General features: G+C 48.0%; 1 protein-coding gene across 2 annotated transcripts in view; it reads left to right on the top strand.

Moving 5' to 3' along the window:
- The window catches only part of ATXN3 (ataxin 3), a 357,787-nt gene that overhangs the window by 211,536 nt on the left and 121,252 nt on the right, over positions 1-24,999 (top strand). For both annotated transcript variants that reach the window (XM_086937684.1, XM_086937683.1), the window contains exon 7: positions 10,337-10,469. In XM_086937684.1, the coding sequence (XP_086793810.1) occupies positions 10,337-10,469 (133 nt within the window). The remainder of the gene's footprint in view (positions 1-10,336; positions 10,470-24,999) is intronic.

Genomic DNA, 24,999 nt, shown 5'->3' with positions numbered 1-24,999 from the left:
CTATACCTTACTTTGGTATAGTATACACAGAGCCAGCTTCCTACATCAATGCTGCAGATACTGCAACTAGGGTAATAAACTCCAGTGCTTTGCTTCGGGTCTCTGGTTTAAACCTGAGGTACATCAAAATCTACTAGCCTCTCTTTTGATAGGGAACATTTGTTTGGCCCTCAAGTAGATACATTATTAGAAAAGACACTGAAATAGCCTAAGACATGGGATCACTGCAGACACCCTCCCATTGTGTCTCCCTTTGCCGCCCATCCCACTATGGAGGGTCCAAAACTACCTCTCCGGAGACCTCCACCTCATACCAACTGCAACAACCTTAAACCACCTCCCCTAGATGAGTGTTGAGGCTCATATTGGGGTAACAAATTCAAATACAGAGACAAGGGTGGATTCACCAAGCCATCTGCCGCAACCACCACACCCAACTTACCTCTTCTTCCCCCTGTTCACACAGTACCTGTCTGGGGTCGTCTACAAGGGTTATTTGCCACCTGGTGAAACATCACCTCCGAACAGTGGGTGTTGGATATTATCCAACCTGGTTTTTGTCTGGCGCTCCCATCCACACCTCCCAACATTCCACCACGCAAACACAGACTTTCCCCCAACATCAAAAGTTGTTCAGGGAAGAAGTACAAGCAATCCTCATAAAAGGAGCTATAGAACCCAATCTACTACACCAACGGTGCACAAGAGTCTACTCACCATAGTTTCTCATTTCCAAAAAGGACGGGTTCCTGAGACGAATATTGGATTTCAGACCCCTAAACTATCACATTCTATCAGCTCTTTCACATGGTTACTCTCCAAGATGTCATTCCATTATTACAACAAAGCAACTTCTGCACTCGACCTCAAGGATGCCTACTTTCATATTTTTATTAACCCGGCACATCACTGGTATGTAAGTTTTGTAATAAATGGTCAGCATTATCAGCTCAAAGTGCTCCCTTTCGGGGTCACTACAGCGTACAGGGTTCTTTCCCAAATGTCTCTCAGTAGTAGCTGCTCACCTGCTCAGACAAAGCATAAATGTGTTACCATAACTAGATAACACGTGTGATTTGTCAAAAGTGTTATCAACCACTTCAAATCAAACCTTACCTAGGAGCAATTCTCAACTCCGAACTAGTAATAGCTTACCTGAATACTGCCAGGATACAATCATTCCAGGCACTCATTCCCCATTTTCTACCAGGTCAACAGTTTACAGTGAGGACAGTCATTCGTCTCCTCAGTATGATTGCTTTGTGTATAGCCATAGTACCTCATGCCATACTAAGCATGCGTCCATTGCAGGAGTGTTAAGCACAGCAGTGGACCAAGCGGAGTGTCAATGGGAAGATCTAGTGTTTGTCGGCCGTCCAGCTTGCCACTCTGCAATGGTGGAACACCAACAGCCTGTTAGAAGGATGGGCTTACTTAGACCCAGTTCCGCAGTGAACTATAACAACGGATGCCTCCCTTATCGAATGGGGAGCGCATTTGCAACATCAAACTGTCCAGGGCCACTGGACACTCAATCAGCGACATCTCCACATAAATCACCTAAAGTTACTAGCTGTTCACCTAGCGCTGAAAGCCTTCCTTCCTCCCCCAAATAGCAAAGTATTCCTCATCCAGTTTACATGACAACCATGTATAATCTCGGAAAGCAAGTGAGCATCAAGTACACTCCTTTAGCCCAGACCATTTGGAGGTGGGGTCTTCAATACAACATTCACCTGTTAGCGTATTATGTACCTGGAGTGGACAACAACTTTGTAGCTCCTCTCAGTGGGAGGCACCAACAAGTCCACAAGTGGGAACGCCACCTGCAAATCCTCCTCCAATACTTCCATAGCTGGTGACAACCACAAATAGATCTCTTTACTACAGCAGAAAATGCCAAATGCCCAGACTTCCCCTCCAGGTTTCCACACTCGCATGCCAAGCACAACGCACGAAGGATGAGTTGGTCAGGGATATTTGTGTACGCTTTTCCCCCCTCTCCCATTGCTTATGCTTGCGGTTCACACATTTCTGCAGACATCTCTCACCCTCATCCTGGTGGCTGCCCCATGGACACGATAACCATGGTTCGCCACACTCCTCGAACTATCATTAGTTCACCACAAGACACTGCTGAACAGGCAGGACCATCTCACACAGAACCATGGGGAAATCAGACACCCAGACCCCAGATCCCTCAATCTTGTGATCTATCTTCCGAAGTCCTAGAATTTGGTTACCTCAATCAATTTCCCACAGCAATATATAGACATTCTTAAAGAGGCACGCATGCCTGATACTCTGGTCTTTTGCACTGCTAAATGGAAAAGATTTGTTCACTATTGTCATTCCGAACACATTGATCTCTTAGCAGCCACAATACATTGTCTGCTACTTATTTCATTTGCACACCTCTTGTTTAGCATTTACATCTCTAAGGCTAAATCTAGCGGCGGTAACCGCATACCTACAAAATATGCGACACACTTCCCTATTCAGAATTCCAGTCATCAAAGCCTTCCTGGAAGGTATTAAAAAAATCCTTTCTTAGGGTGCACCAGCTCCCCCACATGGAATCTCAATATTGTATTAACAAGATTAATGGGCCCTTCATTGAGCCCCTCCACTCCTGCCCCCTCCAGTTTGTATCCTAGTAGGTAACCTTGCTGGTCGCTGTCACGTTGCTTAGACGCGTCACTGAGCTTTAGGCGCTAACTTTAGAAGAATCCTTCTTCCAAATACATAGGGACAGGGTTGTACTTCGCACTAACCCCAAATTTCTTCCAAAGGTGGTCTCACAATTCCACCTTAATCAATCTTTTGATCTTCCTGCCTTTTTGTCCCAACCTGAAAGGGCTTTGCACATGTCAGATGTAAAACGAGCTCTCATCTGGTGACAGGACTAAATCATTTAAGAATACACATCAACTATTTGTTGCTTTCTTAAAACCTAACTAGGGAAAGGCTATGTTCGAGGCATGTGGGCTGCTGAATTCATATCTGTGCATAGATCGCCGCCTAGTGTTGGGTCCGGATGATTGCACATTGTTGTCCTGGAAGAGTCTTCGAAGTATCACGAGATAGGTGGCTCCTCCCCTGGACTACAGTGCGCATGGGCATCGCCTCCATCCCCAGATTGTTTTTTTCCGCCATTGGGTTCGGATGTGTTTCGGTTCCCTCTGTCGGAACCGATAGTTGTTCAACTTTCTACTCGAGACCAAAAGGTCTTTAGGCTGAGCGTCGGTATAGTTGCGTTCGGGTTTCTTGTCTGACTCTCAGCTCCGAACTCTTGCTACCCTTCCGCGTGCTCTCGCCGCGGACGGGCCTACACTACACTTGTGCTATGGAGCGGACTCCGTTCAAGAAGTGCCCGGTGTGTAACTCCAAGTATCCACACCTCGACGTGCACCCCGTGTGCAATAAATACTTGTCACCGGACCATGACGAAGACAGCTGCATGGCGTGTTCGAAGTTCGGGTGCAAGGAAACTCTCAAGATTCGTCGGGCCGCTAGGCTCCAGGCCAAGTTCTCTGCTACCGCGGCGCCCCCACCAGACGACATATTCGAAGAATCTGTTGGAGACGAAGACGACGTACAAGGTTCGGAATCTAGTCCCGCGTCCGAAGGGGATGCCTACGACGCGGGCGATGAGGACTTTGACGAAGTCGCCGACGAGGTAGGGGACGACGATCCGGCTATTGCCACCGTAGGGGATAGCTCGGAGGAGGAGCATCCCCAACCAGACTCAGGGGTCAATCCCCTTCATACGGCCCAGGTCGAGGGATCGCCTTCGGGCCTTACCCAAGACCTCGTTATAAGTCCAACGTCCCCGCCTCTGGGCCCGGTCACGGACATTTCTGAGGCGCCACTCCCGTTGAAGAAAACGAAAGTGAAGCCATCTGGTCACGCTCCCTCGGTTTCGAAACCGAAAGTGAAAGTTGCGCTGGGGCTGAAGGTTCTGGAGGCGTCAACTTCCAAAAAATTCAAGATGGCCGACTTGAAGAGCCACGCCAAGATGGCCGACCCGAAGCCCTCGGGGTCGGCGCCGAAGGCGAAGTCGACCGACGCGGCTGCGTCGGCGCCGAAGGGGGTCGAGGACCCGAAGACGGCTCCGAAGAAGCGTCAGGGCGACGACGTGACCCGGGCTCGGCCGGCGCCGGCCCTTGGGGACAAGGCGCGTGAGGTGTCGGCCCCGAAGAAGGTGCCTGCCATCGATCCGACTCCCGACTCGGGGAGATCGCTCGAGCCGGTCAAGCCCTCTCCTGCCTTAACAAAGAAGGTAGCGGAATCCCTGCAGCGGATACGGAAGGACAATGTGGTTCCTGATCAGGACACTGTGGCGCCTGAGCACACGCCGAAGCCTGCGAAGGCGCAAACGCCTATCCGTTTTACCCTGCCGCCAAAGTCGACGCCGAAGGCTTTCGCGCCGAAACATAGCGGGACCGCGAAGGAGGTATTGACACCGAAAGCAGCCTTAGTGGTGTCGAAGCTTCGGCTCCAGCCGCTTGCTGAGGAGGAGCGTCGAGAGGTCATCATCGACGCCAATACTGGGAAACTGTCTCTCCTCAAGAGAAAAATCACCACTGAGCCGGTGTTGGAACATTTTCGGATCCCTCTCAAAAATAAGAGGGACTCTGCGGAAACTTCGGCCCTGATAGAACCTATGTCTCCACAAGCCCTGGGACACTCGCCGCCGCATTCCGCCGCAGGCGATGCTGACGAGGAAGATGCCGAGTACAACTATCCGGCGTACTCGGATCCGGAGGAGGAGCACGAACCTTGGTCGGCCGGAGGCGACACGGAGGACCCGCAGTCGGGCCAGGACACGCAACTTTTTGCGGCCAAAACGTCACCGACGGAGGACTCAGCGGCCTTTAACGCTCTGATCGAGAGAGCTGCGGCTAACCACGATGTCGAGCTGCACTCGGACCCTGTGGATGTGGACTTTTTATTTGACACTTTCTCAGTGGCTGAAAAGTCAGTCAAAACACTGCCAATGCTTAAGGGGGTGCTTAAACACGCAACGGAGGTCTTCTAGGAGCCCACCCGGGCGCGTGTCGTCAACCCTCGCATTGACAAAAAATATAAGGCAGCGCCCTCGGATCCTACATACATCAAGGGACACTTGCCACTGGACTCGTTGGTTGTATCCAACGCTCGGAAGAGGGCGAACTCGCAGACCACTGGTGACGCTCCCCCCCCAGACAAAGAGTCCAAAATCTTCGAGGCCTCAGGGAAACGAATAGCTGCACAGGCAGCTAATATTTGGAGAATCTCAAACACACAGGCCCTACTTGCACGCTATGATAGGGCTCATTATGACACCTTAGAATCACTACTGCAACACTTGCCTGACCAGTACAAGGAGGCAGGAGAAATGCTGATTCAGGAAGGAAAGCTCATCGCAAACGCATCCATAAAATGTGCGCTGGATGTGGCCGATACAGCCTCCAGGGCAATCAACACCAGTGTGTTGCTTAGACGGCATGCTTGGCTTAGAATTTCAGGGTTCAAGCCCGATATTCAAACGACAATACTGAACCAAACAGTTAATCCTGACCACCTGTTTGGCCCGGAGGTGGATGCGACGCTGGAAAAACTGAAAAAAGATACAGACACTGCCAAGTCTATGGGGGCCCTCCAGTCGCAGCAGTTTCGGAGTGGTTCCTTTCGCCGCTCCAATTCCAGAGGCACCTCAAGGGGTCAGGCATCGCAGTCCACACAGTATTACAAAAGTAACACCCAGACCTCGTACAACAACAAGGGTAGAGGTGGCTACAGAGGCAATAACGTCAAGGGCAGGGGACGTGGAAACAACAGCTCCAGGTCCACCACCGCCAACAAGCAGTGACGTCTTGTCACTGCCCCCCGACCATACAACACCGGTCGGGGGGAGACTCCAGCAGTTCCTGCCCGCGTGGAGATCCATCACCACGGACAGGTGGGTCAAGTCTCTTATCCAGTACGGTTACTGTCTGGAACTTACTTCCATTCCACCAAACATACCCCCAAGGAGCCGTCCTATGTCCGGCGAGCACTTGACCTTGTTGCAGCAGGAAGTTCTAGTCATGCTGCAAAAAGGGGCAATAGAGCTCGTTCCATTGCAGGAAAGGGGAACAGGGGTTTACTCCCTGTATTTTCTAATTCCCAAAAAGGACGGATCCCTCAGGCCCATCCTGGACCTCAGGCCCCTCAACTGGTACATTCTCTCGGAGCACTTCCATATGCTCACGTTGCAGCAAGTACTCCCTCTGCTTCAGCAGGGGGACTTCCTGGCTACGCTGGATCTGAAAGATGCATATTTTCATATCCCCCTGCATCCTTCCCACAGGAAGTATCTCAGATTCACGATTCAAGACCAGCATTACCAGTTCAGGGTTCTGCCGTTCGGGGTCACCACGGCGCCAAGGGTATTTACAAAGTGCCTAGCGACTGTGGCGGCGCATCTCCGTCGCCAGAGCGTCCACGTCTACCCCTACCTGGACGACTGGCTCATTCAAGCAAAGACAGAACAACAGTGCGTCGACCATGTGTCACGCACCATTCATCTCCTGCACGATCTGGGATTCTCTCTGAACTACCCAAAGTCCCATCTCCAGCCCGCCCACGTGCGCCAGTATCTGGGCGCGACAATCAACACTCTGGCAGCCACTGCGCAGCCAAATTCAGTGAGAATCGCCAGTATCCAGGCGCTGATCCAACGATTCAGACCCCAGCACTCGCTTCCGGCGAAGGTGTTCATGCAGTTGATAGGCATGATGGCCTCCTGCATCTCCATTGTCCCGCACGCGAGACTACATATGCGTCCGCTTCAGGAGCGCCTAGCACGTCAGTGGACTCAGGCTCATGGGCAACTGACAGACCTAGTGTTGGTGAGCGGTCGGGCATACAACTCTCTGCATTGGTGGAATCCACAAAACCTTTGCAAGGGCCGACCATTCCAAGAGCCTGTGCCACAGATTATCCTGACGACGGACGCCTCTCTCCAGGGATGGGGAGCGCATGTGCTCCAGTACACAGTGCAGGGACTATGGACACTACAGCAAAGGAAGATGCACATCAATGTGTTGGAACTGATGGCAGTCTTCATGGCCTTAAAGGCGTTCAAAGTACATCTGTGCAACAAAGTCGTGTTGATCCGGACGGACAACATGACGGCCATGTACTACATTCAGAAGCAGGGAGGCACACACTCTCCACAGCTGTCTCATCTGGCTCAGAGCATGTGGAAGTGGGCCATTCAGAGGAACATCTTCCTCATGGCAGAGCATCTCCCGGGCAAGGACAATCAGATGGCGGATCTGCTCAGCAGGCACAGCCATCAAATGCACGAGTGGGAGATACATCCATCAGTACTCCAACCGTACTTCCAAAAGTGGGGTCATCCAGAGATAGACCTGTTCGCCACAAAGGAGAACGCAAAATGCCAAAGCTTCGCCGCCAGGTTCCCACACCCGCAATCACAGGGCAATGCGATGTGGATGAACTGGTCAGGCAGATTTGCGTACGCTTTTCCCCCAGCACCTCTGATACCGCTGGTGGCACGCAAGCTCAGGCAGCACTCGATGACTCTCATCCTGGTTGCTCCAACATGGGCTCGCCAACCATGGTACACCACGTTTCTGGAACTCTCCGTGGTACCGCATCAAAGGCTTCATCTCACTCCCAGCCTTCTGACGCAGAGCCATGGCGACATTCAGCACCCAGATCCGCAACAGCTCAACCTGGCGATCTGGCTCCTGAAGTCCTAGAGTTTGGCTACCTCAATCTTCCTCCCGATTGCATGAACATCATTCGGGAGGCAAGGAAGCCCACTACTAGAGCTTGTTATGCGGCTAAATGGAAGAGGTTTGTCATCTACTGTGCTAACCACAATATTGACCCGCTAGATGCTTCCATTCAAAACATCATTTGTTACCTTTTCCACCTGTATCAATGCAATTTAGCATACTCTTCCATCCGCATTCACCTGTCTGCTATGGCAGCATACCTCCAGAATAGGCAACACCTGTCACTCTTTAAGGTCCCTGCTATCAAGGCTTTTTTGGAAGGACTCAAGAGAGTCATTCCGCCAAGGACCCCACCAGCTCCAGAATGGAACCTCAATGTGGTTCTTACAAGACTGATGGGTCCTCCCTTCGAGCCACTGCACTCTTGTGAGCTTCAGTTTCTAACTTGGAAGGTTGCGTTCTTAGTAGCAATAACATCGCTACGGAGGGTTAGCGAGTTGCAGGCGCTCACCATCCAAGAACCTTTCTTCCAGGTACATGCTAACAGGGTTGTACTCCGCACTAACCCTAAATTCTTACCCAAGGTTGTATCTCAATTCCATATGAACCAGACAATTGAGTTGCCGGTGTTTTTCCAGAACCCAGAGACGCTGGCGGAGCGGATGCTCCACACCCTTGACGTTAAGAGAGCCTTGATGTACTATGTAGACAGGACAAAAGATTTTCGCAAAACCAAGCAGCTTTTCGTTGCTTTTGCCACACACCACAAGGGAAACGCTATCTCCAAAGCGGGGATCGCTAGGTGGATCGTGAAATGCATTCAAATCTGCTACGCTAAAGCTAAGCGCACTCTCACTATCCCACCAAGGGCCCACTCCACCAGGAAGTTGGGGGCCTCTATGGCTTTCCTAGGTAACATTCCCTTAGTAGATATCTGTAGAGCAGCCACATGGTCTACCACACATACTTTCACTAAACACTACTGTGTAGACGTGCACTCCAAACAGCAGGCAGCTGTTGGTCAGGCTGTTCTCAAGACACTTTTTCAGACTGCTGCAGCTGGCACGGGCGGCCGCCGATAATGGAGGGACTGCTATGTATTCTATGCACAGATATGAATTCAGCAGCCCACATGCCTCGAACTGCAAATGCTACTTACCAGTATGCATCTGTTCTTGGCATGTAGGGCTGCTGACATTCATATCGCCCACCCTCCTCCCCGGCGCCTGTAGCAGCTGCAGTGTTCATTCATATATATATGCTCATAGCATGGTCATCACTCAAATACTTCACTCCATCTCTGCCAATGGCTAAAAACAATCTGGGGATGGAGGCGATGCCCATGCGCACTGTAGTCCAGGGGAGGAGCCACCTATCTCGTGATACTTCGAAGACTCTTCCAGGACAACAATGTGCAATCATCCGGACCCAACACTAGGCGGCGATCTATGCACAGATATGAATGTCAGCAGCCCTACATGCCAAGAACAGATGCATACTGGTAAGTAGCATTTGCATTCTAAAGTAAGCATTGCACGATGGATTGTTAAATGCATCCAGACTTGCTGTTCTAAAGCGAAAATAACCTTACCCATTCCTCCTAGATCTCACTCCACTCATAACAAAGAAGCATCAATGACCTTCTTCGGAAATATACCTTTAGCTGACATATGTAAAGCAGCTACATGGTCCACACCACATACATTTGCAAAACACTACTGTGTAGATGTACTGGCCCATTAACAAGCCAATGTGGGCCAAGTAGTGCTACGCACGCTATTTGAAACTAACTCCCACAGGCTAGCCACCGCTCATGGGGGAGGACTATTTTACAGTCTATGCTAAGCATGTGTATCTACAGCCTCACATGCCTCAAACGCAATATGTTACTTTTCCAGTAAGCATCTGTTCATGGCATGTAGTGCTGTAGATTCACATGTGAACACGCTCGCCCCTGGATGCCTATGCTTGTTACAGTTACTTTCACTATTTCTCATAAACTCATTTCATATGGACATCTCTATATACTTTACTTCGCTTTATGTTTCATCCACACCCCCCGTGTGTGAAAACTATTTTTGCAATGAAGTCTTTGACCAGGCGCATTACCAGCAAGAGGAGAATTCACACTACGTGATGACTTGAAAGACTTTCTTTGAAGAAAAACAACTTGCGCAAATCTGAGCCCAACTCTAGATAGGAGGGTTATGCTAAGCATGTGAATCTGCAGCACTATTTGCCATAAACAGATGCTTACTGGTAAGTAACATTTTCTTGTCCTCTATATCCCACCAGGTATGTCTAAACATTCAGAAAAGATGACACGTGGTAAAATATATCTATATTCTGGCTTCTGGTGGTTCTCCGTTTCAGTTTTATTAGAGAGTTAGACTGAATTGTGTTTACTATTTCATCTAAACATAACTTAATGTTTGGGATACTGAAAGAACGTGACTGTGGCTGTATTTTTCTATACCTCCTTGTGTTCTTTGGTTTTTTTAAGACCCGTGTCCATGACGTATTTTTGTTTATTCTGTGTTCTAGTATGGCTTATGTTTGACTGTAGTTCGAAATCTGAGATTGATGTACTATATCCTCCCTAGGTTATTCTATATTTGTTATTAAGGGTAACCTCCCTGATTGTGAGGCAGACCAGTTGTTACAGATGATTCGTGTACATCAAGCTCAGCGACCAAAATTGATAGGGGAAGAGATGGCACAATCTAAAGATCAGAGGTAAGGTTAATAATAAAAAATATTTGGTGACTTGCGCAGGCAAATGTGCCACTCCTGCTCACATATGTAGTGTAATACATCATCTGGTGTATGGTTTATGGTCTCTCATTGCAAAATCGAATTTGTTTCAAAGAAGGTCCTCCAGTCCTCCTAGAGAGCAATAGAGCCACGTTGCAATACTTTATGCTGGAATGAGAGCTCTGCTGGGACTGAGGAAGTTTAACCCTGTCTTATAAGGTTTGCACCAGCTCCATTTGCTTCTCAATGGCCAGTCGTTTTGCTTTAAGGCCATATGTATGATACATCACAATATTTTCAGATTTTACCTTTAAGCAGGAATTTCATCTTCCATAGACCCCAATGATTTTTTAGGTCTGTAGGCCCCTTGAGTTTTGTCCTCCATATGTATAAGCATAAAAAACAAATGAGGTGGAAAATCCTTTCATGTGCAAAGTGTAATACTGTGCAACTCTGTGCCTCTGCATCATCGCAGTAACCCATCACACTTTCAATTTCAAGAGAGTGAAATCTGCCTGTTCACTCAGTAACATCTTAAGTTCTGGTACCATTTCTTCTCCCAACAGTTGACAGCATACAGTCAACTGCGGCAGCAGAACAGGAGAAGGACCACACTGTGCAAATGCAGGACAAAATCCCCCCCACCCCTGGCCCATTTTATTGAAATTAGCCATTTGTTGCCTTAGAGCCAATTTAGAAACCACTGAGTGGAAGGCATAGATCTTACAATTTTTTTTTGTTTTGTTTTCTTAAAAGCAAGTGTTTTGTAGAAATAGCTTTAGCCATATTGTTTCACCCTTCAAACTAGACAGGGACACACTCTTTATCTCTCCAAAATTAGGCCACTATTTCAACCATGAAAAATTGTAATAAGGCCACAAGCATAATATAGGGAGCATGAGATCTGCATTTGGTTTAGACATGCGATGCTTGTCTGGTAATTTCTGATCAGTGACCCCTGCAGCAGTGCAATAGAAAGAAGAAGTCTACTGTTGCTCTCTGTTCTGAAGACTACCTTCAAGGTAAACAGGTATTACTTATTTTGTTTGAATTACAGACTGCCTAATAAATATGGATTTCAACAAAAATACCCCAGATGTATGTTTCCAGTACATTTTAAGATAACTATTGCACTCAAGAATGAGAATTCATAGCACTTTTGGACGGTCAAATGTGTACTGATCTAACCCGCACACACAGACACAAATGCACCTACGCACCACTCCCATACAAAATACATGCACACAAGTCCCTCCTTCCCTTCCTCTTTCCTTTCTTCTCCCCCGTTCCGTCTAAGCAACACAACTTAAGCTGACTGTAATAACGTAGATGGAGATTACCTATCTTTTGCTAACTGTGGAGTCCATTTTATTAGTCCTGAGTAGGCCATGGCAGGCTGTTCTACTTTGTCATTCAAGAAGCCTAAAGTCAGATGTAAAGTGTGTAGCTAGGGCTTGAATATGACACTGCCTTGAGCTGATGGTGAGCAGTGCCCACTGAGGCATTTCAGAGGAGCTTGTCATTGATGGAGGAGGATTTACACCAGTATTGCCTACATGGCGAGCCATGAGGTCACTGCTCAGCTGCTCATGAAACAAGAATTTTTCAAAAGTGCAAAGAACACCCTCAAAAGGCCTTTCCCTTAGTGTTTCTCAGGTTCATCGGGATGTTATGCTGTTGGGAGAGTAATTATATACTGCAGAAATTATTTGCTATAAAATAGAATGATATGCATATTCTAGATGTGCGTGTCCAATTTCCTTTTATCACATATATTTCAGTGACATTTGAGAATAGAACTAGGATAACTGATAGTGAAGGATGTGAAGGAAGGATAGGACATGAGGTCCATTATAACAAAAGCTCTCTGTTTTCATTAATTTTTACAGGAAACCCTTTATTTTTATGTTTGTATTTATTTTTACCGTTTGTGAAGTCTCCAGTGACTGCAAATGGGTGCCGTGACATTTCCTCCTCTGCCAAACTTACATGTCAGGTAAAATTTTAGGTCTGAGACGTGCGAGAAGGATGAAGGATGTAACATTCCCATCAGCAAAAAGTTGATATAAGTTGTATAGAAAGGTAGACATACCCTAATGGTGTGGCATGCTTCCTCATTGGATCCTTCCACCTACCTCTGGGAAACTTCCTTATTTGTGTTGTCTTTCATTTGTGTAGCGTGCAAGTGCCATGAGTATGTAGTGTTTGTTGGCGGACCTGCATGTGTGTATAAACAACTTACAGCAAAACACTGCTGATTGATTGCATGCTGGGAACTACCCTCAATTGCTTAATGCGATCACTAGGATTTCCACAAATGGCACAATATTTTTCTACCGTGGATGGCCAGAGTGGAGGTAATTAAACAGAAGTTACTGCAGATATTGCTTTACATCTTTCAAACTCTCCACGAATGTGACTGTTCAAAAAGCAATCAATGCCCTTATATGGGAAGTAGAAAAGCAAGGGTCTCGCAGAAAATACTGAAAGAGCACCTCAACCCGATGACCTCTAGCACCTGAAAAAGAAATAACCAGCTAATCCTGACAAATGATTTTTCTGCATCTAAGGAAAGAAAGAATTGCTACGTGGGATCTTCCTAAAGTTAGCTTTTTCAGTCAAATGTATAACTCTCAAAATATTATCAGCAGCTATCCTCCAAGGGACAAAACCTGCCTGATCAGGATCAATCAGGCAGGGTAGATGGAACAATCTGTTGCTCAGCACATTTGTATGGATCTTAGCATCTGAATTTAAAAGCACTATTGGCATATAGGCCTTGCGCTTATTATCTTGTTTGCCAGGCTTACCAATAAGAGCAACATTTGGTTCTGAGATTGAGGGCATTACGATCTGCAATTGTAGAAAGAAAGTAGAATTTTCTCAACATTCATTACAAAATTTCAATTCTATTAAGGACACAGAGGTGAAAATTATGCTATACTTTCTTCCTTTACTTTTACTCCAGCAGACTTCAACATTGTTCATATAATTACCTTTCCTAGCAACCCATAGGAAAGGAACTACAAAAGCTTTAAATCAATCAATAGTCTCTCTTGTCCCATATAATGAGCATCCCCTCGTCTTACTTCCTCTTTTTTTCACGCAGCAGGATGTGTTCCAAACAATTTCTTTAGACTCCTTTAGTCGTGTCAAAGCCTGGAATATGAAGACATGTATTGAGATTGGCATTTGAAACATATGACTTCCAGCCATTAGTAAAAGCAGAACATATCACAGAGAAAAAAAAGTCTCTTCCTTCATTATAGTAAGGGGAAAACAAGCATTGAAAATGCAATAGGTTTAGCCTTTGATTAAGTTAAAGCCATTTGCTCTGCTAATGGTATTGTATAGCAAAGGAAATGACTTTAACTCAATGAAAGGCGAGGGCATTTTTAATGCTTTTTCGATACGAGTAATAACAATGTCCTACGTGAGGCATTGAGAACAGGGGGCAATATTCCAGATGAGTGCCTCAAAAGAAGACACATTATTCCAGATGAGAACTTATCAATAATGTGTACAGGAGAAGAGAGAGTTGCATTTTTTTTTTTAGCAGAATGTTTACTGCTGCTACATGTCACTGCTATATGTGAACCGTGCTGCTACATGTGTTCTGTGTTTGGAAACATGGAGACTGCTGCTGTCCGTATTCTACCTTGTAATCTGTGTAATGAAAGCACTGTAGCTGTGCATGCTTTAATTGTGTGTGTATTAGTGGATCATGGTAAAAATGTTACTACACAAAAGCGAAAAATATTTACTTTGACAATCCTTGTTTTATTGTATTCCCTGCTGCGTTCATCAACAATTATTCAAATATTTTTATAATGCAGAGAAAGGTCTGCTCATTCTTCTAAGGTGCTCAAAAGTCTTGGGAACATATTTCAAATTTGAACATGCACTGCTGTTATGCTTACTCTGCAGCGTCGCCATGAAATATCTTAAACAGTCCAGTACAATAGGTCTGACGTCTTTTACCTCAGGGCGAACCAGCCTCCATTGAAAGAATGAACTGCTCGGGAACTGGTCCTGCCTTTCGCTGCTCTGTAAATGTTTAACGCTCTTCCAGCGGGATCACGCTGCGCCCATGGTGACAGTTTGAGCTCAGCAGGTTCCGTGGTGTCGGAATATATAATGGATATGGTGGCTCGCGGCCAAGAAGGTGCACTCCCAATTCTCCACTCAGCAGCCTCCTCAGCTGCCCGCGAATCAATGCCCGGACCTGAGCTGTCAGCACTGCTCAGACAGGAGTTTTGTTTCATAGTAGCTGTTGTAATGTAGAAAAAAATAAGATATATAGTTAAAGGAGAGGCTGGCAGCACTAGTTTACCCTAACCACTATTAGTGCTTCTTCGATGCTTTAATTCTGAAATCGTTTAGGTATTTGCTATCTTTTTGACGTGAAAAGTGGGAGATGGGTGAAAGGGGCTTTCTTTTCTATCTGAATTTGTGGACCTTCCAGAAAAATGTTCTTGGATATTTTTATGATTAGTTTTGACTACTGCTCCAGTGACAATGAGCGTAGTTAATCTTTCACTGCTATTTTCACTGCCTCTTGCCCCATCATCTACCGCGCAGTGGGTGAATCTCCATACTTAATGTTTGCTTTGTTTTGGGCACTTCACATTTTTCAGCAGAACTCCTGGATAGTAGACTATGCGCAAGAAAACGAAAGGGGAGTGGAGGGATGTCACAGCTGCAGAGTGGATGTCCACTAGTGTTGGAGGGAAGGAAGTAAGCACTAAGCGGCACTTGTGGGGTGGAGGGATTTCCTTGTCGACTGAGGTGCTGGTTACGCACTTGCTGAAGCGCCACTAATATTCTGAGCTTCTGACACGGCAGGAGATTCCGCCGTGGGAGGAGCCGCGAGCAGTGAGGCCATCAGCCTCCAGCCAATTGAGAGCGCTGCCGCGTGCGCTGGACGGTACTCTCTGTGCAGCTCGTGCAGAGAGCTGGGTGCAGCTGCTGGGACAGAGGAGCAGCGACCAGGGGTCGCCACTGACAGCAAGCCTTTGAGGACAGGCAGCGTGCTGAGCAGATAGCGCTGAGAGGCAAGCTGCGCAGAAAGCCTTGTGCAGGTGCGGTATTGTGGCAGAGGAGCTGCGTGGAGTAGGGGACCACTGTGCAGGGTGTCAGTGACTCTCAGGAGGGAGCGGAGGCTGAAGGAGACTGTCAGGGGGTCCCTGCCTGCCACGAGTCCGATACTGATCAATGTCCCTCTTCCTTTCCGCCTCGACGAGTGCAGGACGGCCACGCTCCCTTTAAGGCAGCTTGGGCTTACCCGGAAGACGGAGCACCCTCTGCGACGTCATCCCCATCTCGCCAATCCGAGACGACGTCGACGCTGATAGTTCGACGCCGAGAGGAGAACGGCGCGAACGCGGCAGAAGAGGAAGAAGCGCCCCAGGAGTTCGCCACAACCCGTGAAGATGCCGAAGCAGGGTTGCCGTCCTCGGAGACAGGAGTAGAACCAGCCACGAGGTCACCGCAGGAGAAGCCGGGAGGCCAACGGATTCACGCTCCGCCCAGCCACACTTCAACCGGAGAAGTGTGGCTCCGCAAGGTACGGGCGAGAATACAGGGAGTGTTTTTTACTGAGGGAGGGACTGGGTAGAGGGCGGCTGGGTGGTCACGGGATGGGAGTGCCTGACTGCAAGCGCTATCACTCACTAGAAGAAAGAGCACCGAACGGTTATGGTCACTGGTGATCCCCTTCACGTCCTTCCCTCCCCTCCTGCCATTACTTATTGTTGGTCACGCCAGTAACCCGGCGTATTCTTTCCTTTTCCTTTTGTTGAGGTTCTACGAAGAGAGAAGACCTTCTGTTGGACCCGCCCCCGGGAGTTTAGAAGAGAAGTCTGCCGGAGATAGAATGTCTTTGTCGGAGCTACGAGACTTTGTTTGTTTATTGGACCTCGACCTTGTTCTCAAATAATTGCACCACAAGTTTCGTTTTCGCTATACCTCCTTGATCCTACAACTCACAGCCCCCTACCCCAGGTCAAACCTTACAGAGACTTATTGGGATCATCCTGTGCGGAGAACCCTGGAGTGAAAGGAAGAGAACACCAGGGGTCAGTGAGCTTTGCGGGGTATGAGGACACCTTAAATACAGCAAGTGAGCAGCGCTTAGAAGCACCTTCTACATCTCTGAGCTTTAGCGTGTTCGATTTCGCTCTGGGTATTCCTCTGCATGTCTGTGTCTTTTTGTTGTACGCATGTCTGTATGTTTGCGTGTATGTTTGCCACGACCCACCTTGAGTCCCCAGTTCTGGTTCAGAGGGTCAGAAAGCGGGCTAGACAAGCAGCAGCCTGGACTAATCGTGCAGCAACTTTGAGGAAAGATCTGGGACTGCCCACAGAAAATTCTGAGATGGCCACAGCAGAGCTCTCCCAGAAACACTATATTGGGGGGGGCGCCTCTACTGATCTGGACACAAGTATCAGTCCCATTCCTGTTGTTTCTCCTGGGGCCCGGCCCTTAACAGCGCTAAGTTTGGGGGATCCAGATGAGATGACTCCCGGGGGTGACGCTGTGGCTGGGAAATCTAAGGAACTTAAAAATACCCTCTGTCAAAGCTAAATCTGGGTCAACATCTGGCAAAGAGGGGATAGAGAGTGTTCCACCAACAGCTGAACAGCCTGCTGACTCCATTAAGGGGACGTCTCGTGGCAACGGTGTTCATTCTCAAGTACAATCCTCCCCATCTCCTGGATGGAGCTTATCCAGACCACCGCTTCTGAAGACATTGGGCAGGCAGTACCTGATGATACTGTATCTTCTGTAGCATCCTCCGCAACACCTGCAGCGCAATCTAATGCTGGGACTGAATCAATTCAGGAAAATTCTTCAGTATTATAGATCTTTTTCTTTGCAATTGGATGCTAAAAGCCTGCTCAACATAATTCTGTAAGCGAATAGAGAGCTCAAAACTTCTCAATACACGGAAATTGCTGCCATCCCTGCCCGCCTCTCTAAAATCGAAGATAACATGGCTCTATTATGAATGATAAAGCCGCTTCTTATCAGAGCCAAGAATCTGCAATGGAGTTCAAATTGGAGGAATTGGAGAATCACTTTAGGCGCTCTAATCTTCGTATTCTCTGTATCCCAGAAGGCCTCGAGGGGCAGCAGATACTACTATGGGTCAACTTGTTAATCAAAAAAAGGTCCCCCTGAAATTTAATGGGGATCTGACTCTGGGGGCCCTTAGGGGCCTGTGCATTTCCCCCTTACTCTAAATTCCAGCGGACAATCCTTGTTAATTTTGGGGATTACAGGGTCAAGGAACAAATTTTATCTTAGGCCATAAAGCAGCGACAGGTCACCTCCTCAGATGTCCCATTAGGTCTCATTTTCTTTGACATGTCCGCCTCTGCAGCCAAAAGGCGGAAAGAGTTTGTTAAAATGTTGCACTATTTACAGAACAGAGGGCAAAGGCAATGATTGAACTAAAAGCAAACTAAAAGTGCTGGTTAAAGGTAGATTTCATGTATTCTGCAATATCCCCGAAGCACAGGAACTACTGCAACACATTTCTTCAAGCAAGTCCTAGATTTCTTAGCTCAGGGCCTTTATAGTTGCTGATATAATCAGTAGTGCATTTGCTTTTTTGTCTTTTTTTCTTTCTTTTTGAGTCTGGATTTCTATTTTTCTTATAGAATACTGTGGGGCTTATATATTTTTTTCTTTTTCTGAGTCTTACTCTTTCTTTTCTACATGTCCTGGATGAGGGGGGAGGGAATGTTGGCCGATAGCATCTGGCACAAGGTTAAGGTGCCTGTTTTGGGGAGTTTGGTAAGCCTATCAGGCGTGAGTAGGGACGGTGCACTGATCACTGCGGCTTTTCGGGAAGGGTGTTCCATGGAGGTGGAAAGAGAAGCAAGAGGGGAAAAGGAGACCCATTTGTAAATTCTAGACTCAAATTTTGAACTTTTACCTATAAATCTATATCCTGTTAGGGCGAGTGGGGGTAATGACAGATAATCTGTCCCTCCAGTATCCCATCCTGTATCCCCTTTAGGATTATACTGTGCAGTGTGTTAATGAATACAAAGGGAATCCTAAAGTTGGTCTCTTTTAATGTAAACTGGCTCAATAATAAAAAGAAAATGCAGGCCATTGAATCATGGATTAAGACAGAAAATTTGGCCTTTATTTTAATTCAAGGGACCCATATAGCAGAGGGGAAACTAGCAGATTTGTCTATGTTTAGGTCCTGGGCAGCATACCAGGGCTTCTCCTCCGCATCACATGGCGGCACAACAATGTTCTTTGGCAAAAAACTTCAAGCTAAGGTGGTTAAATTCATAAGTGATCAGGGAGGAAGGTGGTGTTGGAGACCTGTAATTTGGGAAATAGATTTCTAACCTTTGCTAGCATTTATGCCCCAGTAGAGGATAATCCGGTACCATACAAAGAGTTTTTTCGATCCATAATACAAACTGCTGGGGAAGTGATTATGGGGGGAAGATTTAAATTTTTTTGCAAATCCAAAAATTGATTCCTCAGCCATTTCTAAAAAACAAACAAAATGTAAAACCTGTAGAATTATTCAAAGTTATGGGGAAACTCTGGATATAATCGACCCCTGGAGGGCAGTATTCCCGACTAAGATTGTATATACCTGTTTTTCGGGCAGATTTCGCACTTCCTCCCGCATCGATTTTTTCTTATATCTAAGACCTTGATTTTTAGTCAGCAGAAAGTCCTTTCAAATGGATTTTCAGATCATGCAATGCTCATTTTAGAGTTGAGTTGGGTAAAATCTCAGCTCATTCTAAGAAATGGACGTTAAATATGCAATATCTTTCGCAAGAAACCTGGATACTCTGTAAAACCGAGATAAAGGAGTTTTTCGCAAGAAATCACAGGACGGATCCTCCTCACATTGTCTGAGACTCTCTTAAGGCTTATATTCCGGGCCTAGCTATCGGGAAGGATGCTGAAAGTTCTAGAAAAAATAAGAAAAAAAACAATCTAGAACAAGTGGTGCAGAGGTGCTGTGATATTTTTCTCAGTTAACCCTTGGCCTCCAATCAGTGAAAACTTGAGCAGGCCAAAGTGGATCTTCCCAAAGCTTATTATGTAGAATGTTAAACATTTAATAGCAACCACAGGCAAAAGGTATATGAAGAGAGCAATTTTACTTGGAGGTTCCTTGCATGGTAGGCCCGGGAGCTTTGAGATGTACTATAACTGGTACCTGAAGTGAAGACGTAGCGGTTATAGGGGACTGTGAGAAGGACGGCGGCCTTACCCCTGGAGTTCATGACCGGAACGAGCCTGCAACACCATCGCTACCCAATGCATCTTGGGACTTGAAGGAAGTAGGGACGGGCCGGCTGACATTCCCGTGTGCTCTGTCTCTGCAGAGATGTGACCGGGAAGTTGATACAGAGGACCCGGGAAGGAAACAGGACGAACCAATGAAAAAGGGCGTAAGCCAAGAGGCGGGATCTCGGAACAGCGAGAGCGAGGACGGACAAGAAGGGAGAGACGCCGAATGTCTGAGAGAGCCTGAAAAGGACGCCGTGGAATTCCAGAAGGAGACTGAGCCTGCCGTAGACCAGGACGACGACGAGTCGGGAGACCGGTGGACCGAGGAGTGGTGGTACCCGCCGGAGAAGGCTGGAGAGCAGCCGCAACTCACGGAGAGAGTTGCGGCGGAGCCGGTCAGTGGGGCGTACTTCGGGGAATCGGGAGTCGGGAGGTGTGTAGAGGAGGGTAGCGGGTAGAGGTTCAATACTAGAGTCGGGAGGTGGGTAGTAGACCGCTCCAATACTTGAGTGTTACTTTGCCTTATTAGACCGCTCCAATACTTGAGTTCTACATTGCCTTTGTTCAGTTATTGTACCTGTAGACCGCTATAAGAAAGCTACATGTTCTTGGCACTTTGAGGTCACTTTTTTGTTGATCCGACCACAGATTTTTTTTTTTGAAAACCTTTATTGATGGATTGAAGTATTACAAGCGCCTGCCTACAACCACAGGGGCCGGCCGCAAAGTCAGCAATTCAAAATAGGATTTATGCAGCTATCATCGACCCCGGCAACAGCTGCGAAGAGATCACAGCGTATGATTGAATGCGCCGCAAATACAAAGGGTATATCAAAGATTTCGTTTTTTTCTTTTTGAAGAAGCAGTAGTGGCATTACTGTAGGAGGCGTCACACCATTTTATAAGAGGCAAGAAGAGTTGAGGGGGATGTACCACGCACTGCAGTCAAGAACAGGTAACGAATAATACAACCTTAGTCAGACAACAGACAAGGAGTAAAGTTGATTTATTAGCAAGCGATCAAGTGCGAGCACCCACCAGAAAACCCACCCTTAGGAGACAGTAAAGTAGAAGCAGGTATAGATACCCAGTAAAGCAAGAAGTGACAGAAGGAGAGACCGCAGACCCTACTGAGAGAGGAAAGGAAAAGAAAGGGACCATAGAACAAAACAAACTAAAATAACAAAACCCCCCCCCAACACCGCCACCCTGCACCCCTGTAATGGCTACGGCCTACCCCACTAACAGCGTGCCTCTCGCCCCGGAACTGCCCTAAAGAAAGGAAAAGAGAGCGGAGGAGGAGAACAACATACACACTCCCGATCTCCTTTACCTCCCGCCATTAGCAACCTCCCCAAGACATCATAGCCACTATTTGAAGCAAGTATGGAACCCCGACCTAGGGAGGACATCAGCAAAACCCACCGACCCCCGTTACATTACAAGGTACAGTCCCGGCATAGGGCACAGAACGGAGCAACCCCCAGAAGCCAAAGTCAACCCTGACCAGTACGGGTCTTTACAACAGCCCTCGCCACCCGAGCCACAGTCATCTTAAGGAAATCAAAGCGTTCAACACAGTGCAAGTCAATGGTATCGGATCAAAGACAGGATTCAAGATGGCGACGTCCACAATTCCGGCAAGGAAAGATGAAGGAGAAAGGCAAACCTCTCCAATAGTCACTGAAGAGCTGTTCATGGTGATCAAAACCTTTAGCAACGATATTCCGCCGAGCAGGGATCGAGTAGGGAAAGCCAACGATGATCGCGGGAGCGCCATCTATGGAGCCAGAGGCCTCAGAGTGAACCAAATCAGGCTGTCGCCCAGGGACCTCGAAGTAGTGAGCAGAGTACTCCACAGGAACCACAGCTTGCTGATAACATGTCTGAGCATCGTCTTCCGGTCTCAAACAAACGTTGTCCAGCGGTACAGACATCCGAGCGTACATGCCGGTGATGTGAGAGTGGAGCGCCCCAATGGCGGCCATTACGGACCTCAATGAGATTGTGCCTTCCGTCCCCTCCATCCCCTCTCGCGAAGAGACGAAGCAGGATACGAACCCCGGACACAACTCCGAGGCACCAGGCACACACAAAGCCGATGACAACAGCGGGCGCTCGCAAAACTGGCAGAATCTACACCTTCGCCGCTCGCGGGGGCCAAGCCTGTCGACCCAGGCCCCCCAGGAGGGTCTCCGGGCGCCGGACCCCCGACCGCGGTTGCCGATCCTCACTTGCGTCACCGTACCGTGTCCATAGCGTAAGCTGGTAACTGAGTTGCCACTCGAAAATGCAAGGAATGACCCAAGTCCGGGAGACCGGGCGCAACCTTGGTCCCACAGCCGATGTTGTGCAACTCCAACCCGGATGGGCTAATAATCGAGGTCCCGGCTTCAGCCTGGAGCAGGCCAAGAATAGTACTCGATATAACTTCGTCACCCGGTAAGTTGGGAAGTCCGGGATTGCACCGCAGAAGTCAGGAGCACTTCATGTGTACGGGAGTCCGGCTGGAGGAAAGGATAATCAACAGGATATACGAGCCGCCGGCGGAGGTTGGCGGAGCCCGGAGCTTATGCAGCCATCTTCGTTCGTAGCGTAGCTCCTCCTCCCCGACCACGGAATTTGATAGCTTACAGCACTATTATTTTTATTATTTCCTACCCTTCCTCATCCGAGCACATTCTTCCCTTGACTCAGCCTCCCTTCACTTACGGTGTGGTGACTGGTTTAGTTTGACCCAAAAATCGTTAGAGTGACTGACGGCTCCATTTGTCTTTCTCTTCTATGAGCCTCCGGGGAGACCCCATCCCGTCCGAAGAGGAGGAGCTGGGAACATCTAGGATTGGCCACACTTTGTCTAGCAGTTCAGAAGAAGACGACCAGGACAATAAACCCTCTGTATCTTTGAATATCCCCATTACTACAAATAAACCACTTCCTTTTGGATCATACACACAGCCTTCTCGCCTGTTTGTAAAGCCCACGCTCCCACAGGGACATGATGCTCCAAGATTATAAGAAGATTTATGGTCCACAACAATCCATTGATAAGGCATCCCCGGACAAGTTTCTTCATGAATAGGAAATTCTGGTACTTTCTGAGGCTGATAAAAGTAGAATGATGGTCCCTTTCTCCAGAGAAGAGCTGGGGGATATCATGAAAAACTCCAAAATGGCAAAGCCTGTGCGCCGGATGGTCTCCTGGCCAAGTTTTTAAAAAACATTCTCAGATGTCGTTGTAGAATATTTTTTGCTGGTTGCCAATTTAATCTTTTAGGCAGGCCCGATTCCGCCTTCATTCCAAAAAGGGAATGTAGTTAGTTTTTTCAAAAAGGAAAACAGACTGCGAAGATCCCAATTTACATCGCCCAGTCAATCTTTTAAACTCGGAGTATAAGATCATCACCAAACTTTTGGCCAACAGATTTGATGTAGTAGCCCCGAATTTGTTCCATTCTGACCAAAATGGGTTTATTGCAAGGAGACAGCGTGGGACTAATACACATTATTTAGCAGAAGCATTGGATTATTTCGAGACCAAGAAAATACCAGCCTTGATCCTTCTATTAGACGCCGAGAAGATGCTTGACCTCGTGGTCTGGGAGACTTTATTTCATATCCTTTCCAGTTTTGGTATACCTCCTAAGATCACTGGGTTGATTCAGAGAATGTATCTTAACGCAGAAGCCAATATTATTGTTCACGCCTCTGAGGCTGGACAAATCAAACTAGGCTTTCCATTGTCCCCCATTTTATTCCCCTTTTTAGGTCTCGCGCCAAGCGTTGTAGTGGGCAGCACTACTTGCGCAGCGCGAGACCTCTTGAAGGGGCTTTAGAAAGCTAACCACACACTTGTGCATGTGGTTTTGCTTTCTCCAGCTGTTATTGGCTTGTGTGTCCTTTTTTTTATTTTTTAAACGGCACGCGATTGGGCAAAGGCGGGACAATGTCCCGCCTTTGAAAAGCCCATTCCCAATGGTGGCTAGCACGCGCAGCAGCGCACGTTTGCCGCGCTCCCTCCCCTCACTCCTCTTTTGTGCGTCGCACCTCTGGTTGCAAGGAGTCAATGGGGTGCTTGACAAGGAGGCGCAGTGGACTGTCGATTCAATCTCACCAGTGCGGCCATCTCAGTGTCCACTTGTTGTGGAGCTGCCTCCATTGTCATCGCTGCAGCTCCCTCCTTGCTCACTAGTGCGGTCCTGTGTCTGACCAATAAGAGCGCCTCCTTCCACGGTCACTAGTGTTGCTTCGTTCCTTTGTCACTAGTACGGCTCTCCCTCCGATCGCCAGTATAGCTCCCGCCCGGATCACTAGTGCAACAGACTCCTCGGTAACAATCTCTCTCCCCGTCACTAGCACAGCTCCTTCCGCGATCACTAGTGCAGTTTCCTATAGTCATAGTGTCACTAATGCTGTCCTCTCCCTAATCACTAGTGCAGCTCCCTTCCCGGTACGGAGCACTCTCACCGGTCACTGGTGCAACTCTTTCCATAATCACTAGTGCAGTTTCCTATAGTCGTAGGTTCACTAGTTCTGCCCTCTCCCTAATAGCGAGTGATGTGTTCTTGACCACTAGTGCAGCCCTGACCCAGATCACTACTGTTGCTCCAGTGATCTGAGAGAGATCCACTCCTCCCCATGGAAAACCCATCGTAGCTTTCCCCCTCCCTTCTCCAGAGCCTCCCGGCTGGCCTCACCTCCCAGCCCCCATCCCTCCACTCTCTCCTCCTTCCCCTGCGGCTGCACAAACATGGCGGAGCTGTGGCAAGTGGCAGGGCTGGATTGGGTCCTGCTGCTGGTGTAAGGGGGCGCCTCGTCCCTGGTGGGAGTCAGCATGGGAGCCCGCTGGATCCCCACCAAGAGGGAGAAGTATGGCGTGGGTGAGTACCGTAGCGTGCACTTTGATAATTACCGGCACTTCCTTCTGCGCTGTAGAAAGTTTACAAACTCTGCCCTGTCAGCCTGAGAGGGCTGCGTGGGGTGCCCCGTCCAAGGAAACATCATCCTCTGCGCCCTGCACTCGACCCTGCGCTTATCGTGGGACGGGGGGTGTATGCTCCTCTCTTCAGCCCTGAGACACTTCCTCCCCATCCAAGCCCAATGCCCTCTATTACCCCACTGACAGTTGGCGCGAGCTCCGTCTCACACAATCTCTGGACCCACCTCCAAACCCTCCCATGAGCTCTGGACACACGCCTCCTTTAAATGCGCCATCTCCAGGGAATGATG

Source organism: Lissotriton vulgaris, chromosome 9 (genome assembly GCF_964263255.1).
Source record: "Lissotriton vulgaris chromosome 9, aLisVul1.2, whole genome shotgun sequence".
In the NCBI taxonomy this organism is placed as follows: Eukaryota; Metazoa; Chordata; class Amphibia; order Caudata; family Salamandridae; genus Lissotriton; species Lissotriton vulgaris.
The sequence above is the reverse complement of the archived record's forward strand: the minus strand, read 5'-3'. Positions and strand labels throughout refer to the sequence as shown.